This window comes from Dipodomys ordii, unplaced genomic scaffold (genome assembly GCF_000151885.1).
Source record: "Dipodomys ordii isolate 6190 unplaced genomic scaffold, Dord_2.0 Scaffold73, whole genome shotgun sequence".
Lineage (NCBI taxonomy): Eukaryota > Metazoa > Chordata > Mammalia > Rodentia > Heteromyidae > Dipodomys > Dipodomys ordii.
The window spans coordinates 8,059,149-8,080,890 of record NW_012267289.1 but is presented as its reverse complement, the minus strand read 5'-3'; the positions used below and the strand labels follow the sequence as shown (position 1 = coordinate 8,080,890).

Genomic DNA, 21,742 nt, shown 5'->3' with positions numbered 1-21,742 from the left:
AGGAGGAGGAGGAGGAGGAGGAGGAGGAGGAGGATCAGCAGCAAATATTCCATGTTGAGAAAAGAAGTAAATGACCAGAAATTACAAGACTCTCTAGTGATCATGTAGCCATCAAAAGGTAGTGAGGTCGGTGAAACTCAAGGGCACAATACTGTCCTGTAGACTAATGACTGAAGGTCCAATTGCAAACTCCAGAACAAGAAATGCCTAGGTTTTTATTTGAGAAAGAAACAAAATTCTATCTTATTTAAAACACCATGATGCTAGGTTTTCAGTTATTCAGAGACACATGGAAAATTTAGGAAACATATCTATGGATTATTAACCAATAAGGAGAAAAGGGCAGTCACATTTTCTATTTAGAAGTAACTTTTAATGACAAGTTTCATTTTTTACTTCTGGCATTTTTTTGTTCAAGAATACTGAAAATAGGAAAAGAATCATGAGGGCATTGCATTACTCCAGGAAAGACTGAATGCAAGCTTACTGGTATCAGAAAACTGGCATTAAGAAATTTTCTAATTTGAGCCAGGCATGGTGGCTCATGCCTGTAATTCTAACTAGTCAGGAGGCTGAGATCTGAGGATCATGGGCAAGAAACTACTTGAGACTCTTATCTCCAATTAACAAGCAGACAACCAGAAATGGTGCTGTTGCTCAAGCCGTAGAGTTCTAGCATTGAGCTGAGGAGCTGAGGGACAGCGCCCAGGCCCAGAGTACAAGTCCCATGACCAACCAAAAATAAAAAAAAGAAATTTTCCAATCTGACAATTTGACTCTTAATGGACAAAGCTTAAGGCAAGACAGAAAGACAGGGTTACAAGACATTGAAAGAAATAAAAAGGGCTTATAGCTTTTTAAAAATCAGAATTTGCATTATCTCTAACTGCATATCATGTTATTATCTCTTCATTAGTGAAGAGGTGCATTCTGAACAAATTTTAGAAATTCAAAAGCTAGTAATTACCTTAATTCCTACATCAGATGCTTTATTTGCTAATTATTGTGGCTAAATTTTGAAGCAGTTTTTAGTTTGTCTTTTCCTGATTAGTTTATGAAGACCTTAAATTTCAGTGTGGCTTTGCTTATTATGTTCCTATATAAAATAAAATGCTTGATAAGAAATGTACTCATTATCTTGCCCATGTAATTGTAACCCCTCTGTATTTTCACAAAAAAGTATTTTATTTCTATAGTAAAGGACACATTTTGTTTTATTCATTTATTTTTATTTTTAAAAATTTATTTGTAAGTAGTTATACAAAGGTGTTGCCATAAACCTCCCATGCTCCTGGATTGGAAAGGTCAACATCATGAAAATGGAAATACTTCCCAAGGTTATCTACAAATTCTATCAAATACCTATCAATATTCTAACATCATTCTTGAAGGAAATAGAAGAGGCAATCCAAAAATTCATATGGAACAATAAAAGACCCTGAATAGCAAAAATGATCCTTAACAGAAAAACAGTGCTGGAGGAATATCAATACCAAATTTCAAACTCTACTACAAAGCCATAGTAATCAAAACAGCTTGGTACAGGCACAAGAACAGACCTGAGGGACCAATGGAATAGAATTGAAAACCCAGAAATGAACCATCTAATAGCCATCCAATCTTCGATAAGGGAGCTAAAACAATAGAATGGAAGAAAGACAGCCTCTTCAGTAAATGGTGCTGGCAAAACTGGTTAATCACTTGTAGAAAACTAAAGCTAGATCCTTATATATCACCCTGCACCAGAATCAACTGCAAATGGATCAAAGACCTCGGAGTCAAAGCAGACACTCTGAAAATATTACAGGATGGAATAGGAGAAACTCTAGGTCTCCTTGGCACAGGCCAAAATTTTCTTAATAGAGACCCAGAAAACACAACAAATCAAAGACAAATGGGACTGCATGAAATTGCAGAGCTTCTGCATGGCCAAGGACATAGCTAACAAGATCAACAGAAAGCCTATAGACTGGGAGAAGATCTTTACTAGCTGTACAACGAACAAGGGTCTCATATCTAAAATATACATGAAACTCAAAAAATTAAATCCCCCAACAACAAATCCTCAAAGAAACATCTGTCCAATAAATAAGTGGGCTAAAGACTTAAAGAGAAACTTTTCTGAAGAGGAAAGAAGGAGGGCCAATAGACACATGAAGATATGCTCAACCTCTCTAGCCATAAAAGAAATGCAAATCAAAACAACATTGAGATACCACCTCACTCCAGTTAGAATGGCTATAATCAAGAACTTTAATAACAACAGATGCTGGAGGGGATGTGGCCAGAAGGGAACCCTACTGCATTGTTGGTGGGAATGTAAACTTGTTCAACCACTTTGGAAAGCAGTATGAAGGTTCCTCAAAAAACTCCACATAGAGCTCCCCTATGACCCAGCAATCCCACTTTTGGGTATTTACCCAAATGATCACAAACAAGACCATACTAAAGCTACCAGCACAACTATGTTTAGTGCAGCATTATTTACCATAGCTAAGATATGGAAACAACCCAGATGCCCCTCAGTAGATAAGTAGATGAATGGATCAAGAAAATGTGATATGCATATGTATGTGCACACAATGGAATTCTATGCCTCTATCAGAAAGAATGACATTGCCCATTTGTTAGGAAATGGAAAGACTTGGAAAAAATTATAGTAAGTGAAGTAAGCCAGGCCCAAAGAAACATAGGTCCCATGGTTTCCCTTATTTGCAAAAACTAGTATATGTCTCAAACAAGTAGAAAAGTTCAGATAAGTTGATTTTAGGTGAAATGAACCCCAAGATAAGTATTCAAATGTTTTTTCTTTCTTGTGTTTGTTTCTAACATATTTATAAGATGATTTATATTTTTGCTTTGAATGTCCCTCCCCGACAGTATAACCCCTGCTTTCATTGTATTTGATGTTGGTATAATTTGTGGAGGGGAAGGGGAAAAACAAATTGTTTAAATAGGGATGCAGGTTGACCCATTGAAACAATGAGATGTACAAGACGCTATGTTGAAAAATGAACTTTACAACTTTGGTGGGGGGATGGGGGGGGTGGGAGGGGTGGGGGGTAGGGAAGAGATGGGAAGGGGAAAGAAAGGAGGAGGCAACAATGCTTGATAAGAAATATACTCATTACCTTGCCCATGTAATTGTAACCTCCATGTACAGTATTTTCACAATAAAAAAATTTAAAAAAAGGTGTTGCCATTTAACAAAGCAGTCTATGAATACAATGTATCTGGATCAATGTCACCCTTTCAACATTCTACCCATGTCTCCTTTATTCACTCATTCTCCAACACATATACTTTTAATTTCATTAAAATTTTAGCCTTGTTCTTTACAAATCATTGAGGGGATTCAAATTTAATTCTAAAAAAGAGATTGTTTAATTTTTCTTCCTATCTCTCCATATTTTTTTACATGATACTTTGTAATTGTTAAAAGAGAATTGATCTCTTTAATTGCAACATGGGAAGATCTCCTCAGCAATAAAGAACTTTCTTTTACAAAAATCTGGAGAATAAGTGGGGCGCCGGGTGGCTCATGCCAGTAATTCTAGCTACACAGTAGGCTGAGATTTGAGGATCATGATTCAAAGCTAGCTTGGGCAGGAAAGTCTATGAGACTCTTACCTCCAATACACCACCAGAAACCGAAAGTGCTTCTGTGGCTCAAGTGGTAGAGCACTTGCCTTGAGCTGATGAACCGAGGGACAGCGCCCAGGTCCAGTTCCCAGGCTAGGAGTTCAAGTCCCATAACTGACTCACACAAAAAAATCTGGAGACTTTACTAAAGGACCAATAACATTATTTTATAGAGCTTTATTTGTTCCATTGTAGAAAAATAATAACTTCAAAATGTATGTATTATACATTTAAAACTTTCAACATTTGTTAAGCATAGTCTTCAAAATTTTCTACTTGAATATTTCTGGGAAGTATTTTCTGAGTCTGTTTCTTTCCAGCCATATGACATTTAAATGAAGATGGACATTGTTTCATTTAAGTGGGACAGTTTGGAGCTTAGAGTTGAAGCAAGAGAAGGTTTGTTTTTGCTTTAGCAAATTTATTTAGCTTACATGTACATACTGACTCCGTTAATCATAAACACCCTTTAAGAAAAGCAGTGTCCCCATTTTAGGGAACAAGCTAAGAAATCCTAGTTGCTCAACCTTGAGCCTTTCTCTCTTTAAGTATTTCACTAGTTAATCTCTACAGAAGCCTGCACTGTACTCCTCTCCCTGTCTTCACCAGGGAATATCCCGTACTTTCTTGCTATGGTATAAAAATCTACATTAAATAAATCATTAAATCCCAGAGACTATAGGTAATGGAAGGCATTCTATATACTTCCATTTCATTGTAATGGTATAGTTCAGTCATTAGGTCCATGAAATAGTAACACAGTCACAGAGGTGCTGTAGCTTGCTGCATTTATGGATTGCCATACTAAATATAATAGCAAGTCCCATATAATATATGACCATGCCCAAATGAAAACTGAACTTATTTCCAAAGAATCATGCTTATAATGTTTAAGGTAAAGGTCAATGCATTAAATTCAGGGCTAAGACTCCTGAAACAGCCATTGTATCTGAATGAAATGTCTGGTTGACATTTATGATGAGTAGGAAATGAACAAATACACTCACAGTGATGGATATAAGCTAATAACAATGTCAATAAATTCACATCATTTGGTTGTTGTATCTTAATCATAGGTGAACTAGTGGGTGTCTATTTTTGTTTCTTAGGCCTAGCACACAGATGCCTGAATTTCATGTCCAGTCCAACAGTGAGACCAAGTGCCATAACACATGAAGTATGGCTTGTGGGAATGCAAAGATGGATTTGTCATCAGTCCACTTTTCACACTGATTGCAGAAAAGGTATGAACCTAAACAGCTGTGATATAAATACTTGAAGTTTTAGAGGACAAATATAACTAAATATCATTATTCATTAGAGGTTGGGTAATATAGTCAGAGGACATGATGGGCTTTCTAAGAAGAGCACTAAGTATGATTAAAATTGTGAGTAATAAAGAATATGGTGTGTCTGTGACCAACACTAATGAAGGACTGCTAATCTAATCAAGGATTAGCTAAAAGGGAGAGAAGTCAGGAGATGAAGCTAAACATACATTCCAGCAGAGACCAATCATACAAGAACATTGAATTTCTAGATTCAGGAGCTAGGATTTGGCCTAGTGAGTGAAGAAAATCCATAGAAGTATTTTAAATAAATAAGAGAATTTAAAATTGAGCCAGAATTGCCTCATATTTAAAACAATATATTAGTAAAATGATCTATATGCTGAAAAGGAAAAAAGAAATGATTTATCATGTCTCAATTCTTTACAAAAGTTTACTCAAAATGGTCAAAGATCTACAAGTAACGTGTTAAATTATGAAACTTCTAGAGGCCAGAAGAGGAGAAAAATTTTAGGTAAGACCCTTTTATACATTACTTGAAGAGCACCATCCATTAACCTATGAATGATTCTATTTCTTGTTGGGTAACAATACTAATTGTCATAATTGATGCAGAGAACTAAAATTCTCATATGCACTAAGGAGATGTAAAGTGTTGCATCCCATTTAGGGAAGTCTGGAAGCTTCTTATAAAATTAAGCGTATCTAGTCATTGCACCCCGTTATGTATTTGCCCAAGGTACCTGAAATGCATAGTTACACAGAAGCCTGTACATCTATGTTCATAGCAGGGTTCCTTTACTATTTTGGTAGGGGAGGCCATATTGTGGATTGAACTCAGGACCTCCTGCTTCTTAGACCACTTTTTTTCTGCTTTAGGCAAGCTCATTTACACTTGAGCCATACTTCCAACCCTTATAGTTTTAGTTATTTTTCAAAGAGGACCTTGAGCTTTTGCCCAGGCCAACCTCCACCTGAGATTCTCCTACCTCTCCTTGATATAGCCTATGGTTTTATTTACCTAGCCTATAGTTTTATTAACAATCACCAAAATCAGAACCATCTCACGTATACTCAAGCACCGACTCCCAAAAGAAAAAATGGTTTGTGTGAACAAAGGAACAATACTTAACAACATAAACAGGATGAAGCTCAAGTGCATTTTGTGAAGCCAATAAAACCAAACTCAAAAGGCTACATATTGCTAAGTTCTACTCATATATTAAGTGAAGTAAACCAGACCCAAAGAAACATAGGTGGCATGCTTTCCCTCACATGTGTTTACTAGAATGTGCTTACAAATCTACAAGTAAACCACTGGATGGTTAAAAAAAAAACCAAAGTACACTGGGCCATGATAAAACAAACATGTCTCTAGGCATTCACACAGAGTGAGATCAAAGGAAGATATTCTTAGCAAAAGATTACAAAGGCCCAATAGCTATGTTCATCTGATCACATAAATAATATCTATTGAAATAACTCCAGGAAATGGGAATAAGAGGTTTTTGTTTTCTTTTCTTTTTGTCTCATTTGTTCACCTATCTGCCTTTGGGAGGGCAAAGAGTAAGCACAGAAATGGTGGGACCAAAAGTGAAAAAATATAGCAGGGACACTAGATAGTGTGCTGAAAATGAAGTATACAACCTATGGGTGGGGAAAAACGAGGACACAGAGAAGGAAAGAGTGACATTGTTAAAAAAGAAATGTACTCTTCATCTGACTTATATAACCCTTCTATAATCACTGTTACAACAACACTAAAAGTGCACTGAAGAGAATTGTAATGAATAAATTCAGAAGGAAAGACAGAAATAGAAAAATCAACCGTGGTAGGCTGGGAAGGTGGCTCAGTGGTAGAGTGCTTGTCTTGCATGCATGAGGCCCTGGGTTGGATTCCTCAGTACCACATAAGCAGAAAAATCTGGAAGTGGAGCTATGGCTCAAATGGTAGAGCTCTAGCCTTGAGCTGAAACAAGCTGAGGGACAACACCCAGGCCCAGAGTTCAGGCCCTATGACTAACCAAAAAACAAATCAACCATAGAATATAACAGATGTAATTATTCCAGACTAGATGTTCTTACAGATGATAGATTAATAAGCAAAGTTTGAGGAAAGTAGGGTATTTCCCTAGTATAAAGTATCTCTCTTCTATACATGTATTATTTACAAAAGTGGAAAAAATAAAACACTGCAGTTTTATAACCTAGAAGACGCTCCTGAGTCTGTGACATCTATTAATATTCTCAAAATAGGACATGTGGACATCATGTCCTTTCTCACAAAACATAAAGAATACATAATTTCTGTGATAGTCCTGCCAAAAATAGAAAAAAAGAAATACAGAGCCTCAGCCTAATCATGAGTAAACAATAGGCTTAGGTAAACTGAAGGACATTTTACAAAAGAAAAGACGCTGGTCAGAATTCAGTACTAGAGAAATGTGTCAAGATCAAAGACAAAGAAAGACTGAAGAATTCTCATTTATGGGAGAAACTAAGGACATGTAACCTGCAATCCTGGAGTTTAGATTTGAACAATGAAAGAGGACACCAGTGGAAAAGCTAATCAAATATGAATGAAAGTCTGGAGTTTCATCAATACTACTGTACTGGTATTTTTATTTGGTTGTTGTTGTTCATTTCTTGCCTTTTTTTGCTTTCCTTTTTTAAGACAAAGTCTTGGACCAGGCATGTCTTGAATTCATGATTTCTTTTTTTGTTTTGATTTGCATTTCTTTCTTTCTTTTTATTGTGAAACCCTGCTTTCACTGTATTTGATGTTGTTATAATTTGTGGAGGGGAAGGGAAAAAACAAATCATTTAAATAGGGACACAGGTGGACCCATTGCAAAAATGAGTCGTATAAGTCATATGTCAAAAACGAACTTTACAACTTTGGTGGGGGGGGGGAGGAGGGTTAGGTTGGGTGTAGGGGTGGGGGGAGGATGGGATGGGAAGGGGAAACAAAGGAGGAGGCTACAATGCTTGAATTCATTATTATTTTGTCTTAGTCTCTCAGATGCTATGATTACAAGCATGGCTACCATTTCTGGCTTATTTCTTGGTTTGCTAATAGTCATGTTTTCATAAAACCCGGGGTAATGAATTGAAGGTTATAGAGAAAATGAATTATTTTCATAACATTGTCTGTCCTTCTGAAATTGATTCAAAATGAGAACAAAAAATTCATAGTAACATATTTCAAAAACAAAAGCAGCAGTAACATAATATTGGCACCAAACAAGCATTAAAATACAGAGTCCTGGTTTCAAACCTTAGTACCAAAAAAAAAAAAAAAAAACTCACGGAATTAAATGAAGACCTTGTCAGAATTCCAATATTTAAGTTCATGGATTTTTTTTTTAAATTAGAAATCAGGCTGGTTATTCAGGCCTTCAGATGACTGTTAGGAACCTCATGGATTTCTTTAGAAATGATTGATTGTGCTACCCTCTGGCCTGGCAGGTTTGTTCTCATTCTTGTGAATTTATGGGTAAAAATTCATGCATTAAAGATGGATTTATCTAGTTTATCTATAAATATCCCCCAAATTCAGATTGGTCATATCATTCAGAATAAGTTCTATTTTGGAGATGATATGTAAAGATTTTTTAAATCCTTTTTATGGTGCCAGTCCAAGGGCACCAAAAAATCAGGGACTGGGCACTGTCCCTCAACATTTTTGCTAAAGTCTAACACTACCACTTGAGCCACAGCTGTACTTCTGGCTCTTTTGGTAATTAATTGGAGATAAGAATGTCATGGACTTACCTGCCTGGGCTGGCTTTGAACTTCAGTCCTCAGATCTCAGCTTCCTGAAAAGCTGGGATTATAGGCTGAGCCACGAGTGCCTGGCTGGAATTTGTTTTTATATCATGCTAGGTAGCTTCATTCCATTTTATTTGGCATTAAAAAGTATTAAAAGGAAATTTTTTATATTCATAAAATTGTACTTACCTTCTCTTTTCCTTTCTATTTCTTACAATATTCAGGGTTACCTTCACACTGAAAAACTTGTCATTATATTAAAAAAAAACCTGTTCCTACTTATCCTGATAATTAGCTGAATAGTTGAGAGATGAGGGGAACCCCAGAAGGAGGATGGAGGTTAGAGGTAGGTCTAGGGAGGTAATTAAAATGAATGATCTTGAGGAAATCCAGATGCTTAAACACTGAAGGGAATAAATTTCTCCTGAACTCACACAAAGTTTCTTCTCTCTTCTAAGGTGGAAAGTATGCTCTAGCAGAAAGAAAACATGCTGTTGATCCCAATTAGCCCCAACGATGCTTGAACAGGGTGAGATGCCAAGGCCACTATGCTGTGTCATCTTGTTATTATGTTAAAGCCATATTTGGTCCATCTTATGCCTATGAATATGTATTCTGTGATTATTCCAAAGGGGAAAATACTTTGAGTTATAGTATTTCAAATCCCTTGAGACTCCTGAAATTTCACAAGAACAATTCATCACTATTTTCAATAAGAGCCAAGAGTAAATAGAGTAAAATAAATATAAGTCCCAAATTTATCACTGCTTCTGTCTGAACCTTTCCTCTCAGGTTAGATTTCTTCCTACTTTATTTATTTTTTTAAAATCTTATCTCTTCTACCTCATGGAAAACAGAGCAGCAGTGTCTGCCTGACCTATACACTCCTGAGACCTCAGGATACTCATGGCCTTTCTAACTTGGTCTAGTCAGCTTTCTTCTCAGGAGCTATTTCAAACATTTTAGGCCTACCTCAACTCTCTATTTACCATCTCAGCCAATGATCTCACTTTTGACATCACTGAATTAAGAAAAAAATAAGTCTAGTAACTCCAGAGGAAAATGGAGCCTTCCAGAGACCGCAGAGTTTATACTTCAGTATAAACTGCTTCATACCTGGCTAAGATCATTTTGATATCTTTTTTCTCTTCTAAACCATTGGGGATTTAGTAAAGGAAGAGAAGCATAGTCAACACAAGAGCAAGTTCATTTAAGATGAATGCAGTATATGATTAGAAAAATAAAACCAGAGGTAGACCCAAGAATCTGATTTATGAGGAGAAGGACCTAGGGGTTTCCCCATTCATTGCTGAATAGCTAATGCTTGAGATATTTAAGCTACTCTAGCCTGGCATTTACACATTATTTGAATGAATGAGCAACTTAAAAGACTGCCCACTAATTGCCAGTTAAGGTATCAACAGTAACCTAATTTGTATTGTCAAAGCTATCAGTCTGATTGCAATGTACACATATCTATTGGATTTTAGCCTCATGATGTAGCTAAGGGGTTGGGCCTTCCTAATTGCCCTCCTTAATAGCTGGCTTCTCAAACCTTATTGTAGTCGGTTTAAAATTTTATCCTATTACCTCTCCTTCCCTCATCCCTAGAAACCTGTCTTTCCTCTTGTAGTTGTTACTGTCTCTCTTAGTTAGGATGCATGCCATGCTCAATCTCCTCAATGTCTTGGGACAGCTCATCCTCCCTGCTGCTCCTGCTACGAAGCATCACTCCTCATCTACTCTCTCCTTTGTATCTGTGGTCCAACTTAGCCAAGCTCCAGGGTTCTCTTGGAAGTATTTAACTTGATGGCGCAGGTAGCTTAAATTTGACATGCCCTCAATTAGAAACCACTCAATCTGTAAATCTGTTATCTGCTATCTCTCCAGAATTTTCTCATCATCTTTTTATGTACTGCAGACATAACTATGGAAGTCATTTGAAATAATATCCTCTTCCTTCATTTTCCCTGTACCATTGCTCAAGTTCCTGTACCATCACTGAAATCTCTTCATTTAGCCTTGAAAATATGTCTTGAGTCTATTCCTTCCTTTCTTTCTTTAGATTGGCTTATGTAAGATATTTCCTCATTATTTTTCATTTGAGTAGCTGCAACAAACTCTATATTATTTTGCCTGCCACATCTTTTTTCTTTGATGATGTAATCCACCTTGATTTATAATGACATCACTTTAATCTAGTCCTCTTTTGGCATTATTGGGATTTGAATTCTGGGCCATATAAGCCAAATTCCAATCCTTTTAGCTTTGGCTTATTTTTTGCTGGGTCCAGCCTTGGATTAAGCTCTGCCCTCATCTGCCTCTTATATAACTGGAACTGTATGCATGAACCACCATGCTCTACTTTTTTCTTTCAGTAGTATTGGGGTTCTGAACTGAGAGACTAAGAAAATCTCTCTCACCACATTAGGCATAGTTTGTTCCACTGAGATTCTGCTTTTTAAAATTACAATTATATAAGATTTCTTTTGTCTTTTCCAGTAGATGTCTCTATACTATACTAATAGTGACTAGATGAACATGCATTCAGTAAATATTTGCTTAATAAGAATGAATACATTAAGGATTACTCATACCCATACAAGTATATATCATACTGTATTAAAAAAAAACAGTGCTCTACATTTGTGTTTCTTCTAGTGGACTGTCTTTGGAAAACAAGCTTCTCTAGAGAGCTGGATCTGTTTACTGGCTCTCTAGGTTTTAATCAGTGATAGATTCTGATATCTGCTGGTGTTTGGAAAATATTCTTTTTGGTAAACCAAAGCAATTCCTCTCAAACGTTAAACTACTATAGATTGCAGAGTAGCTGACTATCGGGGAAAAAAGTCTAATATCCCTTAGTGGAAACAGGTTTCCAAACTGTTTTACATCCTACTCTATATATCTTATATCTCTGCTATCATTGCATGTTAACTGCTCTTATTTAAAGGTACATGTTGATGGCTTGAACCCCAGGATGGCAATACTGGCAGTGGTGAGTCTTTAGGAGCTGAGGTTAGTGAAAGATCCTCAGGCCAGTAGGGAAAGAATTCAGAGAGAACAGTCAGGTTTCAAACACCTACTTCTGCATTCCACCATGCTCTGAGTAGTTTTGATCTGCCACATATCCTCAGCATGATTGGTTGCCATACCATAGTCCCTCAATAATGGGGCCCGTCAATCCAGGACTGGAAAGTCCCAAATTGGGAACCAAAAGAAGCCTTTTATGTTACTAATGTTAATTATTACTTTGCAGTGACAGAAAGTTGGCTAATGTAATATCTGGCTGATTTGTCTGACAGAGAAAAAAAATTAACTATCGCTTTTCTATCTTCCAGATAAGAACATACACATTATCAACTTACACTAATGTCCTTTTCTTGTTCTGCTTCTTCCTGAACCCCTCTAACTTTTTGAATCACCACGATAAATGTAAATTTATTTTAAAGTTGAAGATAAGGTGGCAAGTTTTCAGGGACATACTAACATTTTGTGACTCTTTTCTCTTGTCAAAAGAATAGAATTATAAATTATTAGCTATCCTGCACTTTTCAGACTTTTGGCAAAGAAAACAACTCAAGACCTAGTAAGAGTGTGCAACTTGTGCAAATACAGTTAGATAGAAAGCAGATATATAATAGTGGCAACGGTCACAGTGAAAAATCTCCTAAAGAGGTCTACCCGTGACAATGAGAGCTAAATTCTGGGACCTGAGAGACAGTTTTTACATAGGTACTATAATGTTTTTGACTGTTTGGAATTTTCCCACCATATCTTTCTGGAAGTAGTACTGTTCTTGAACATACCAAGATGTGTTGGGCATATTCAGAACATTTTGTTACTGCTTCAATACTGTTGTGATCATTAAGGGTATCTTATGATGCAATGACACAGTGTTTGAGAAGCTATTGAGACTATCTTACATTCTTCTTTTCTGGATTATGATTTTGTTGAGAGACAGCTAGTAGACCTGAATGTAGTTGTTACACAATTAGTTGGAAGATATACCATTATTTCTCTTTCTCCTGGGTTGCATCATTATGCATTCAAACTGCAGAGCTTAGCTTTCTAAAGTGTAGTTCTTAATAATAAAACTGCAATTTCTTATAGAAAGATAGCTCTAACTCTTCTAGTTATGCAGTTAAAACACTAGTGTGTACATTATCTGTTACAAATTGCTACTACTTGTGACACTTATGGCTGCAAAGCTGTCCTCTAACTGATGGCTTCTATTGGTTTCTCCCAGAGCAAAAATATGCTAAACATCTGGTTACAGGCTGATTATCCTCTTTTCCTATCATTTGTATCTTAACCGGTTAATGAAATTGTGATGTGTATCACATAAAGAGGTTCAACTTTTATCAGAAAATCTTTTTGCATAATACAGCTTTTAATCATTTAGCTTTCAAGCTTAGCATAAAATCAGGTATATGTGCAGAGAGCAAAAGTGATGGGAAGAACACTGTGATATAGCTAAAAGACTTGTACACAAAAAATTGTGTATATATTAAAACTTTACAAAAGAATCTTATTAACACTTTATAATTTGTAGTTCTTTTAACCAAGAGTCAATGTATTTGCTCCTCAGACTCCAGGATACTCTCCAAAACTGCCCCTCTAAGCCCATTCTGCATCTTTATCTTCATCAGTATATCTTTTTATGCAATGGGGTAGTCTTTAGGGAACATTAATTGCTAGCTATCTCTTAGCTACTTAAGGGCAATCTTGCAGCAATTACCATGTATTTATGGGAATGAGGCATTCATTTATTTATTGCTTTTCTCCTAACAATCCCATAGCACTTTAGTTAAGATGGTAATAGTATGAACTGCAGGCTGATCTTTACGGGAATGATTTCCTTCTCCATCTTCACTCACTGCCTACTACGGTAGTACCACATTCTACTTCTAAACATTAATGGTAATCACACTCATCAGCATTCTAACCTATTTTTTCTCAATTTCCCTATAAATGAAATGGGATTTTCTTTTTCCTTAAGTTGGGCAAGACTCTTTTTGTAATAGCCCCACAAAAAATAAAATACCTAGGAGTTAACTTAAGAAGTGAAGAAACTCTAAGATGAAAACTTTAAAAACCTGAAAAAGGAAATTAAAGCAGAACTAAGGAAGTGGAAAAACCTCCCATGCTCCTGGATTGGGAGGATTAACATCGTGAAAATGGAAGTACTCCAAAGGCTATCTAGAAATTCAATGAGATACCTATCAATATCCCAACTTCATTCTTCAATTTAATAGAAGTAGCAATCTAAAAATTCATATAAAACAATAAAAGACTCTGAATAGTAGAAACGATCCTTAGCAGAAAGAACAATGCTGGAGGAATATCAATAACTACTACAAAGCCATAGTAATCAAAACAGCTTGGTACAGGCACAAGAACAGACTTCAGGACCAATGGAATGGAACTGTAGACCTAGAAATGAACCCATGGACATATAGCCATTTATCTTTGATAAGGAAGCTAAAAAAATGGAATGGAGGACAGCCTCTTCAGTAAATGGTGCTGGCAAAATTGGTTAAACACCTGTAGAAAACTAAATCTAGATCCTTACATATCACCCTGCACCAAAATCAACTCCAAATGGATCAAATACCTCAGAGTCAAAACAGGCACCCTAAAAACATTACAAGAAGGAATAGGAGAAACTCTAGGGCTCCTTGAAACAGGACAAAATTTTCTTAATAAAGATCCAAAACACAACAAATCAAAGAAAGGTTGGACAAATGGAATTGCATGAAACTGCAGAGCTTCTTCATGGTAAATGACATAGCAAGCAAGATCAATAGAAAGCCCATAGATTGGGAGAAGATCTTCACTAGCCCTACAACAGACAAGGGTCTCATATCTAAATTATAAGAACTCAAAAATTAATCCCCCAACAACAAAGAAACAACTGCCTGATTTCCAGAAGAAATCAGAATAGACAATAGACACATGAAGAAATGTTCAACTTCTCCAGCCATAAAGAAATGCAAATCAAAATAAAATTTAGATACTACCTCACCCCAGTTAGAATGGCTATAATCAAGAACTCTAATAACAACAGATGCTGGAGGGGATGTGGACAGAAGGAAACCCTACTGCATTGTTGATGGGAGTGTAAACTTGTTCAACCACTTTGGAAAGCAGTCTTCAAAAGACTCCACACAGAGCTCCCCTATGATCCAGCAATCCCACTTTTGGTCATTTACCTGAATGATCACAAACAAGACCATACTAAAGCTACCACCAGGACTATGTTTATCACAGAATTATTCACCAAAGCTAAGATATGGAACCATCCCAGCTGCCCCTGAATAGATGAATATGTATATATATATATATGTATGTGTGTGTGTGTATGTGTATATGTATATAATGGAATTCTATGCTACCATCAGAAAGAATGACACCACCGCACTTGCTAAGAAATGGAAAGACTTGAAAATTTTATATTAAGAGAAGTAAGTCAGGCCCAAAGAAACATATGTCCCATGGTATCCCTTATCTACAATAACTAGCATATGTCTAGGAAAAGCAGAAAAGGTCAAAAACTATGTACATATGACCATATAAGATGATGCTAAGCAAAATGAACCCCAAGATGGGGACACAAGAGGTTTTATCTTTGTTGCTGTTGTTTTTAATGTACTTATAATGTACTGTGTGATTTTTGTGTTTCTTTTGTATGTTCTTCCCCAATGGTATAACCTCTGTTTTCACTGTATTTGATTCTGGTGCCCTGCATCTTGTATATACATTTTTCTAATTTGGGGAGGGGATGGGAAATAACAAAATGCTGAAATAAGGATACAGGTTGACCCATTGTAACAATGAGATACAAAGACACTATTTTGAAAAAGAACTTTTACAGCTTCGAGTGGGGGAGAAGTTGGGAAGTGGGAAGTAAGGGATGGTAGGGGAAAGACAAAGGAGGTGGTAACAATGCTAGATAGGAAATGTACTCATTACCTTACTCATGTAAGTATTATCCCTTTGTACAGTATCTTTACTATCTATCTATCTACCTACCTACCTACCTAAAAGAATTTGGGGAAGGATCTTGATTTGTAGATAATACAAATTTTGCTAAATCCAGGTCACTATTTTCATTTTGGGTGAGATTGATAAAGGTATAGTCACTGTTTTTGAAAGATTTGAGTAAAATGATCTACTTCAAGTTGACAAATATTAAAGATTATTATTAAATGTGTGCAGTTAATTTATAATAAATAATTCCTATATTTTTATATGGCTATGCATCTTTTTTCTTTCAATATGCACCAATTCTCTCTCTATGTAGATACATATATATCATATGTGTCTGTATAAAATAACATTATATATATATATATACTTATGAGATATGTATTGCTGATATATGTTAATATGTGAATACAATCACAGGAATCATGAAAAATGGTATAGTCTGCTTTATTAAAGGGGAAAATAAAGGTTTGATCATTTAAACCCTTTAATTTATTGTTGGACTTACATTTCTAGATATTCTTTAAATAAACCCATATAAAAAGATGTCAACATCAAGCTCAAATAGTTACTTTAAATGTTCTTTAGATGTTCATACCTCATCTTTAAACTATTTTTTATTCAATAGAGATATTAAACTGAAGAATTATCTTGAAATATTCAAAACAAATTAATGACAACTAAATCACAATGCTTTCTGATTTAGCAGGCTATTTCGGTCTCTGTTTCTTTGAGACTTTCCTTCTTCCCTCCCTCCCTTCCCTCCCTCCTTCCCTCCCTCCCCCCTCTCTCCCTCCCTTCCTTCCTTCCTTTTTTTATTCCCCATTAGGGGTTTGAGCTCAAGTCTTCTTAGACAGGTGAACTCTCACTTGAGCCACACCTCCAACTCTTTTTGTTTTAGGTACCTTCATAGTGTGTCTTGCACTCATGTCTGAGCTGGCTTAGAATGCAATGCTCCTCTTGGTGCTTTTGCATATATGGGATAACAAGTGGGTACTCTTCCCAGCTTTATTGGTTCTGATGAAAGCTAATGAATGTCTTGCTTAGCCTGGCATTAACTGTGATCCTCCTGATCTCTGCAAAATGAGTAGTTAAGATTATAGGTATGAGTCACCATTTGTCACCGAATGACTGGCATACCCAGCCGTCATGTTATCCTCAAACTTGGGATGACAGAGATGTACTTCCACATGAAACCACTGGGTGAGATCATTTCTCCTGAAATTTCTACCTTGGTTGCCTTTGAACTTCAATCAGATCTCCATCTCCTAAGCAGCTAGGAGTATAGGTTTGAGCCACCATGCTTGACCAGGATTGTTTTAGGGAAAAACAAGAAGAAAATTGAGCTGATATAGCCAATGCTACCAAGGGTCATTTTCACCTTATTTTGCAGATGTAGAAATAAAGAATAGAAGTGTTACATAATTTACTCAGCGATTCACAGATCTTGATGGCACAAATACCACTGCAGTCTATCTGCCTGGTTATCTATTACTGTGAAACAAACCATTCAACATTTATTGCCTTATGCACCTTTGTGCCACAAGACAACTATAGCTTCAGCCATCTGATAGTGGTGGTAGAGATTTGGTGTAGGATTTTAATGTTTGTATGGTCACTTGCGAGGCTGGCATTCAATCTATCAATGGAGAGCTCAGATGGGGCTGTTGACTGAAGGTCTCTTCTTTATAGTGCTTCATCATTCAGATTGCCCTTCCTCAGAATGGGGCCTAGGTTTCTGGAAGTGGCATTATAAGAAGACAAGAAGACATTTTACGTTTCTATGTAAAATGCTTCCAGTTATTACATATAATAAGTATATATACAGGCTAATCAAATGGCTAACGCTCAAGTCAATGTGGAGGGAAACTGCATACATATGAGTACTGAAAGGTTACTAATCTTGGGTGGGGATAGGAGAAGGGAAAGTGGGAGAAAAAATGCAGGAAGGGGTAACAAGTTCTACAAGAATTGTACTCACTACCTTACATACAAAATTGTAGCCCCTCTGTACATCACCTTGACAATAAAATTAAATTAAAAAACAGCCTATGGTTACACCTGTTGATGAATAACACTGTTCTCTGCTTTGTGAACTCTCAGGAGTTCACACAGTGCATAATCTGCATATCCTGACAAGCATTGCTGTCCAATGCATGTGATGATTCAGATGCAGTCAGTTACATAGGTTTATACTTTCTTGCTTCCAAATATGACATAAAATTCAACTTCACTTAATTGGTCATAAAAGAAAATTCAGATCTGTAAAAGAAGAAAAATCTCCCTCTCAAAGTGCTAAATCATTTTCATGAAAATTTTAATGTCACTCTACGTTGGGTTTTATATGTTTAATTCATTAGTGAATAAAATAAGAAGAAATATTGTTACATTTTATGGCCAATCATTACTCAAATAGCGAGTGTATAGTTGTATTTGTACAGCATATAGGACTTTGTATTTTTTAAGAAGTTTTCTGTCAAAGAAATGTCTTTTATTCCTCTGTTTTTTTATAAAAGAGAATTTTACTCCAGAAATTATAATCTTCTTCAAGATATATGAAGTATAATAATTTATTTCTTTTTCTTTTTTTATTGTGAAAATACCATACAGACATAGGTCAAATAGTTTACCTTATTTGCAATAACTAGTATATGTCTCAGACAAGCAGAAAAGGTCAGATAAGTTGATATTAGGTGAAATGAACCCCAAGATAAGGACTCAAATGGTTTTTCTTTCTTGCTATTGTTTCTAACATATTTATAAGATGATTCCTTTGTTGCTTTGTATGTTCCTCCCCATGGTATAAGCCCTGTTTTCACTATATTTGATATTAGTATAATTTGGGGAGGGGAAGGGAAAAAACAAATTGTTTAAAGAGGGATACAGGTGGACCCATTACAACAATGAGATGTACAAGATGTTATGTTGAAAAATGAACTTTACAACTTTGGCGCTGGGAAGCGGGGAGTGGGGGAGATAGGTAGGGATAGTAAGGAGAAACAAAGGAGGAAGCAACAATGCTTGATAAGAAATGTACTCATTACCTTGCTTATGTAATTGTAACCCCTCTATACCAAATAATTTATTTCTAATGCTATTCAGGTTAATAAATCCTGTACAGAAGTTTATGTCAAAATGATTTTCTCCACATACCACATTCTTAACTGTATAGGCAATTTATTTCAAAATAGTAGTGTTTTACTTAATGACCTGGAAAATTGAAACAGTTTCTTCTATTAGTATTGACATTTAGGAAAATATTTATACCCTTTACACTTGAGGTTAAATTAGCACTTATTTACAAGTAATGCCATTTGAAAGCTATTTGGTGATCAATGCAAATTCTGATCATGGCATAGCCTAGTATTCACACAATGAGGATGAAATAAAAAGATAACATCTGAACTAAGTTACTTTCTTAATGACTGTGGTACAGCTGTTAAGCTAAAAATCTCGGAGAGCTATCTAATAGAAATAATGAAGAAAATCAGCAGCTTACTCTTGGTGACAACACCTTCGAGGCGGATGATATTTGGGTGGTCAAATTGACCCATGATGCTAGCTTCTCTCAGAAAATCTCTTCTTTGTCGATCCATGTGGCCACCTTTCAAAGTTTTAATGGCTACTGGGATCTCTCTTTTCCCTGGTGTCTTCAAACGTCCACTACAGACTTCTCCAAATTCACCTTAAAATAAGAGCAAACACAGTTATTTCTAAGGCAAACACTTCTATTTCATAAAGATCAAATAAATGGTCATGCAGTGCCATCTTTTAAATGGAAATAACAAAATGGCTTTCTGAAACTTCTTCCTAAAAATTATTTTTGTGTGATAATATGCTTGATCAATAGCATTTATAATAAATACTGGAATGCATTTTCATATGCTGTACCACATTTTTGTATGCTGTACCACAGAATGAACACTGGGAGTTTTCCTTGATCTGCTGAGAAATTATGCCTGGAAGAATGGCTTATGCTAATGTAATTCTATAGAAAGCACTTGCTATAGTTCCTGTTCTCAATTCTTACAGAAGCCAAATGCCTGCTCCAATCAGGGAAACTATCAAGCACGTGTGGTTGATTTGATTCCTTGGGCTATATGCCTGCCCTGTACTGACCATTAGAAATCAATGCTGGGTCAATTAATGTAAGAATATATTTTTAGTTTTATTAAGTATAAGTAGTTGTAAAAAAAGAGTTACCATTCAACAAATAAGTTTATGAATACAATATATCTTGATCAATGTCATCCTTTTCACTGTTCTTTCCCATCCTTCCCCAAACTATCCCTCCCCTCAATTGTTTTAACTTTGTAGCCTATGAATTAAATGTTATGACAGTATTCTCCTCCTTTCCCCTCTTCATTTTGGACTCACAATTATATGACTGTATTTGCTAAATTAAATGTCTATATATGCTGAATTATAAGTGACATGAAGTGCAAATATGATAATCCATGTTTCTGCATTAGTTCTATTGAATATATTATGTATTTATTTATCAAGTATTTAATACATATATATATATTACTAGATTGATATGCATTGCTAAGAAGCATACAACTTTGTCTTTTTTCTCCCCTGTGAGTAATTCGCAAGTGAATTTAGATGAATATTTAAGTGTAACATTTAGGATTTTAGTGCCATTGCATATAAATTCTGTATTTCTTTTTTATTTATTTAATTTTATTTTTTATTTTTTTATCCTCCTTTGTTTCCCCTTCCCATCCCTTCCCATCTCCCACTCCCCCCCTGCATCCCCCACCCCAGCCAAAGTTGCAAAGTTCGTTTTTCAACATAACAACTTGTACATCTCATTGTTGCAATGGGTCCACCTGTATCTCTATTTAAACAATTTTTTCCCTTCCCCTCCACAAATTATACAAATATCAAATACAATGAAAACAGGTGTTATACCGTGGGGAGGGACATACAAAGCAGCAACAAAGAAATCATCTTATAAATATGTTAGAAACAATCACAAGAAAGAAAAAAACACTTTGAATCCTTATCTTGGGGTTCATTTCACCTAACATCAACTTATCTGACCTTTTCTGCTTGTCTCAGACATATACTGGTTATGACAAATAAGGGAAACCATGGGACCTATGTTTCTTTGGGCCTGGCTTACTTCACTTAATATAACTTATTCCAAGTCTTTCCATTTCCTAACAAATGGGGCAATGTCATTCTTTCTGATGGAGGCATGGAATTCCATTTCCTAAGTACAGCAATGACTAGAAGACTTTCTGAAATAGAATTTACTTTGAACTATAAACGATGAGTAGTGTTTGGAAATTCAGGAGAGGTTAGAACATTTAAGCCAGAGTGCAAAGAGGGAATGGAGAAAATTAAGACAAAAATTCAAAGGCCATAAACAGTAAAAAGAATGTATGTGGACACAGAGCTGCATGGAGACTTGGTGGGTTCCCCTAGGAATGAAGGCCATTGGCTTGCTCACTGCTATGTAATGCTTTCAACAAGCCAGGAATTCTATACCTTTTTTTAGATAATACTAATTATCTGCATTAACATAACAGCATGTTGTCTGATGCCCAGTTTATTCATTCATAAATTAAGGATAAAACTTTTCATGACTCAGTAATGTCCTTTCCCTGCAAGAATATGATTATGATCAAAGTGAGCAGACAGGTGAATGTGCGTATAAAATGTAAAGTGCTCTTCAAAAAGTGCTTTAAGTTAAGTCTTTGGGTAAGTGAAAGGAATATAAAATTAAACTTGTTCAGTGTGTCTGTTAGTTAGCAGCTGTAGCCAATTGTATAACTGCAAAATGCTCAGGGACATACAAAATTTTGCAATGCCATGGATTTGATTTATGCAGATTTTCTCTGGACTAATTCATCACAGTCAACTAAATGCTGACTACATATGAATACTGACTTCCTTAAGAGTAGATGTTAAAATCAAGTTCAACATTAAGTAGGAAGTAATAACACAAATCTGTGCTTTCCAAAAATTATTTATATATGTCCATTAGAAATAAAAAAGTTACACTAAGAGATTTTTTTGTAGTGTTCTTTTTAAAGCAA

At 35.7% G+C, this 21,742-nt stretch overlaps 1 protein-coding gene across 1 annotated transcript in view; it reads right to left on the bottom strand.

Annotated features, from left to right (window-relative positions):
• Epha6 (EPH receptor A6) overlaps nucleotides 1-21,742 on the bottom strand; it is a 737,672-nt gene that overhangs the window by 170,927 nt on the left and 545,003 nt on the right. Inside the window, exon 10 of the mRNA XM_013024079.1 lies at nucleotides 19,192-19,377. Coding sequence (XP_012879533.1) covers nucleotides 19,192-19,377 — 186 coding nt within the window. The remainder of the gene's footprint in view (nucleotides 1-19,191; nucleotides 19,378-21,742) is intronic.